This window comes from Belonocnema kinseyi, chromosome 4, assembly GCF_010883055.1.
Source record: "Belonocnema kinseyi isolate 2016_QV_RU_SX_M_011 chromosome 4, B_treatae_v1, whole genome shotgun sequence".
In the NCBI taxonomy this organism is placed as follows: domain Eukaryota; kingdom Metazoa; phylum Arthropoda; class Insecta; order Hymenoptera; family Cynipidae; genus Belonocnema; species Belonocnema kinseyi.
This window is the reverse complement of record NC_046660.1, coordinates 33817727-33822222: the sequence shown is the minus strand read 5'-3', so window position 1 is coordinate 33822222 and position 4496 is coordinate 33817727. Positions and strand designations below refer to the sequence as shown.

The 4496-nt window shown below is 27.8% G+C and overlaps 1 protein-coding gene across 1 annotated transcript in view; it reads left to right on the top strand.

The window, feature by feature from the left end:
• The window catches only part of LOC117171939 (general transcription factor 3C polypeptide 1), a 41380-nt gene that overhangs the window by 14789 nt on the left and 22095 nt on the right, over positions 1–4496 (top strand). The window contains exon 6 of the mRNA XM_033359612.1: positions 1153–1512. Within this exon, the coding sequence (XP_033215503.1) occupies positions 1153–1512 (360 nt within the window). The remainder of the gene's footprint in view (positions 1–1152; positions 1513–4496) is intronic.

Sequence of the window (4496 nt, the reverse complement as noted above, 5' to 3'; positions counted from 1 at the left end):
TAATCGTAAAAAACAAGATTAAAAATAAAAATAAATGATAAAAACAAGGAAATAAGAATTAGTATTATTCAATTTTTATGCATATTATGAATTGTAATGATACAAATTTATTGAAATGATACACGTTTCAGCGCAGCTTATAATACAATTTAAAGCAAAATAAGAAACAAATATAAAAATAATCATGATAAATACAATTTGCTCTTTATTTTGCAATTTTTGAATAAGCAATCCCAGTCAGTTACATAAGAAATGTATCATATTTAATATAAAAGTGTTGTGTTTAATGTAGAAAAGTTGACATTTTGGACAAATCGAGTGCGAAGCACGAGATACGTGATGAGAATGTGTTGGTTAAAGCCGAAAGCGTATTGACAAAAGAGAGTTCAAAATCACAAAATTACAGTTGTCAGTCCGTTGAGCTTTAATTTTAAAAGGTGTGTCCACGAATGCGGGAGACATATAAAGACCGAGCGCGTAGCGCGAGATAAATACATCATCGAGCGCTAAGCGCCAGAACCAACAGTTGCGCGTCCTAAGCGCGCTCAAACTTGCGAGCGAAGGGAGCCGCGTGCGCAGCGCGCGATGAGAATGTGCCCGCTTAGCGGGCAGATTTTTTTATATTGAAAATGTTACAAAATTAAAATTCATATCTTTGAATATTGATGATCAGGGGAAATGAAAAATTCAGGGAATTTTATTTTTCATTCTATTTTTTATTTTTGTTTCGAAATTTATGTATTTTGTTGAAAAATTTTATTAATTTGTTGAAGATTAAACTCTTTGGTAGGAAATTCGACTATTATGTCGAAAATGAACTATTGGTTAAAAATTCATCTTTTCAGGTAGAAAGTTTAAGTAATTGGTTAAAGATTCAACTATTTTGTTAAATAGTCATCTTTTTTTGTTCAAAAATTCTACTTTTTAAAATGAAAACTCATCCTCTTGGATAAACCTCTTATGTTAAAAATGTTACAAAATTAAAATTCTGGTTTTTGAATACAGATGATGAGGGTAAATGAAAATTTGGTCATGGAAAAGTCAGCGAATTTAAGAAATGAAGTTTAGGCGGTCATCCGGAAATAATCTAATCCTTGCAGACCACTATAATGTTCAACACTGAGATAATGATTGAAATGATTTTTGTTACAGCTTATAAAAGCAGAAGAAGATAAGGAAGGTTATGACGTTCGGATTGATAAAAAGTCCCTGGCAAGGTTGTTGCAAAGATTAGCGAAGGATAATCTCGTCAAATACATAAAACTGACTCTGAGTGATGGCGAGAGGCAGAAGATAGTTACCTACATCTGCGATCCGACGATCGAGAAAAATCATTCTTTAATCGAGTCTGCTGTTGAGCAAGCAAAGATCAAATTTTGCTTGCTCAGGGCGCCCAACCTCAGAGTTACAAAGAAGGGATCTCAACACGACGTAAGGCGAAAGCGAGGAACATATTGTATCGTCAACACTCGGGAAACCAACAGCTTGGATGTCGATGTTGTTCTTGATCCTGTTCGTATTTCTTTCACCATTTTCAAAATAGCCCTTTATTGTGTACAGTAGCGTGGTCCTAATTTCTCGATTTTGGATTCTTCTTGATCTTACTTCAAATGCAGGTAATTTTTTTATATTTTATCAGAATCCTTTGGCTCCGTACAATTATGATCTGTAGACTATATTAAAAAAATATATCTAAACGAAAAAAGAGATATTTCTTCCAAATCGATAAATTGACGGGCTTCTAAATTTGAAAAAAAAAAATTACAATTTCGACAAATAATATAAAAAATTTCATCAAATTCGTACAAGAGGCAGATTTTTTTATTAGAAAGCACTTGGTGACTATTATAACTAAAAATGTTGAAAAAATTAAAGACTGCCGCCCATATTTTTTATTAATTATTATTTCTTTGTTTCTCGATGAAAACTTTTCAGGTGTAGATTAAAAGGCTACATTATTGTAAAGAAACATATCTCATGATGCATGAAAGACAAAATTTGAAAAAATTCAAAATGACGCCTTATGAAATACTCAAAAACTCGTATTTTCTATGCTTTTCGTCTAAGGATCTTTCAAATTTTGCAGAAAAATCAATGGTATTGTTACAAAGTGTATGGTTGGAAGTACATCTCGAAATTTTCAATAAAGTAAAAATGGCGCCTCATTTTTATTTTCAAAAAGTTACATCATTTTTACAAATTTAAACAAAACATGAAATACATTTTCAGAAAGTATTTAGTGATATGGAAATAATCGATTGAAATAATTGTTAATATGATGACAACCTTAAATAATCATTTACAGACAGCCTCTTTTCTAAGAATTTTAAATTTTGATAATCACTAAATCCTTTATGAAATTGTATTTCATATTTTGTTCAAATTTGTAAAAATTATGTAAGTTTTTGAAAATAGTGTTGAGGCGCGATTTTTCCTGAAGTGAAAATTTCGAGATCTGCTTCCAACCATACACTTTGTGAAAATACAATTACTTTTTCTTCAAAATTTAAAGATCTTTGGACAAAAAATTGGGCGGCTATCATGAATTTTTTCAAAATTTTTAATTGCCATTGCCATTGCGTGCTTTCTCATAAATAAATCTGCCTTTTGTAAGAATTTAAGCAAATTTTGTTATTAATTGTGCCATAATTGTACCGAGCCAAAGGATTCCGATGAAATATAAAAAAATTACATGCATTTGAGATTTTATGGTAATTTTCCCCATGTTAATTGCATGGGATAGGGGGGGGGGGGGAGTCCAAAGAAATTCAAAAAGAAAAATCCACCAAGAGCTTTATATTACTGTGTTGAACTATTTTGTTGAAAATTAGTTTTTTTTTGTTGTTTAAAATCAATTTTCTAAACTGAAAATCCATGTATTTTGTTGAAAATTCTTTCTTTTTGGTTGAATTCTATGGTTTTTGACTAAATGTTAATCTTTTCTCGTTGAAATATCAACTACTACATTTTTTATTCCGAATTCATCTTTTCTGAATGAAGATTTAATTACTTGATTGAGAGTTACTCTTTTGTTAAAAATAAATTAATTGCTGTTAAAAATACATAATTTTAATCGAAAATTTATCTCCTTGGTTGAAAAATGAGCTATTTTGTTTAAAATTCGTTCTTTCTTTCGCTGAAAAACTAATTTTTTTACAGAAAATTTAACTATTCCAGTTGCAACTTTGAACTATTCTGTTGAATTTTTTTTTACTAAAAATATAATTATTTAATATTCAATTAAAAAAATATATTTTTCAGTTAAAAATTTTAAATTTTTCGTAGAAAATAAAAATTAAGTTTCTGGGTTGAAAATTAATCTTTTTGTTTCAAATTTAATAATTCTAGTTTGACTCATCATTTTAGTTGAAAATTGGTGTTTTTGATTTTAAATTCAACTATTTCAGTGGAAGATTCACCATTTTAATTGAAAATTCATCACTTTCTTGGAAAATGAAACTATTTTTTTGAAAACTAGATTTTTCTTTCTTGCAAATTAGTTTTTTTTTCTATCGGAAAATGAAACTATTCCAATTGAATATTACATCCTTTCATTTAAAAATTCATTTCTTTGGTTAGGCGTTCATTTTTAACTGAAAATATAACTATTCAATTTTTTGTTGAAAATTGATCTTTTCAATTGAAAATTCATATATTTTCTTGAAAATTTATCTTCTTTATTAAAAATTAATCTTCTGTTCCACTTAAAGATTTATCATTTCAGTTGAAAATTCATCTTCTTTGTTTAAAATTCAACTATTCCAGTTTTGGTTGAAAATTGATATTTTTTAGTTTAAAATTCATTCATTTTTGTTTAGAATTAATTTAGTTCAATTTAGTTCAAAATTCCAGCTAAAAATTAATCATTTTGGTTGAAAATAAAACTACTTGATTGAAAGTTAAATTAAATTTGTTTTTGAAATAAAACTGTTTTTTTCTTGTGTGGAAAATTTGGTTAACTGAAAATCTAACTATTCCATTTTCAGTATAAAACTGATATTTTTTGGTTAAAAATTTAGCTATTTGTTCAAAAATTGATCTTTTGTAGTTAAAAATTGAACTGTTTAATTGAGATTTAATGTATTTTTGAAATCATTTTTTTGGTAGAAAATTAATCTTGTTGTTGAAAATTCAACTGTTTGGTTAAAAATTCATCTATTTTTTTGAAAATCTAAATTTTTACTTGAGTTAGGAATTTCATGCAGTTTAAATTGAATTTGAACCAAAATGTGCACTGAATTTTAAGTATAAGTAGATAAAATAAAAATTTGTTTAAATTATCATTCTAATTCATCGATTTTAAGAGAAAAATTCTAGAAATGATCAATTATATTGTCAGTATTATTTAATTACAGTCTGTCAAGTTAAAGCGTGGGTAACTTTTTTGGTAAAACATTTTATTTAAACGCATGTTTCTACATGGAATTACATTTGTCAAGGTGTCGAGCAAAATGCTTTTCTGTTAGTATTTTGTCCAATCACCGCCGGAGTCGATG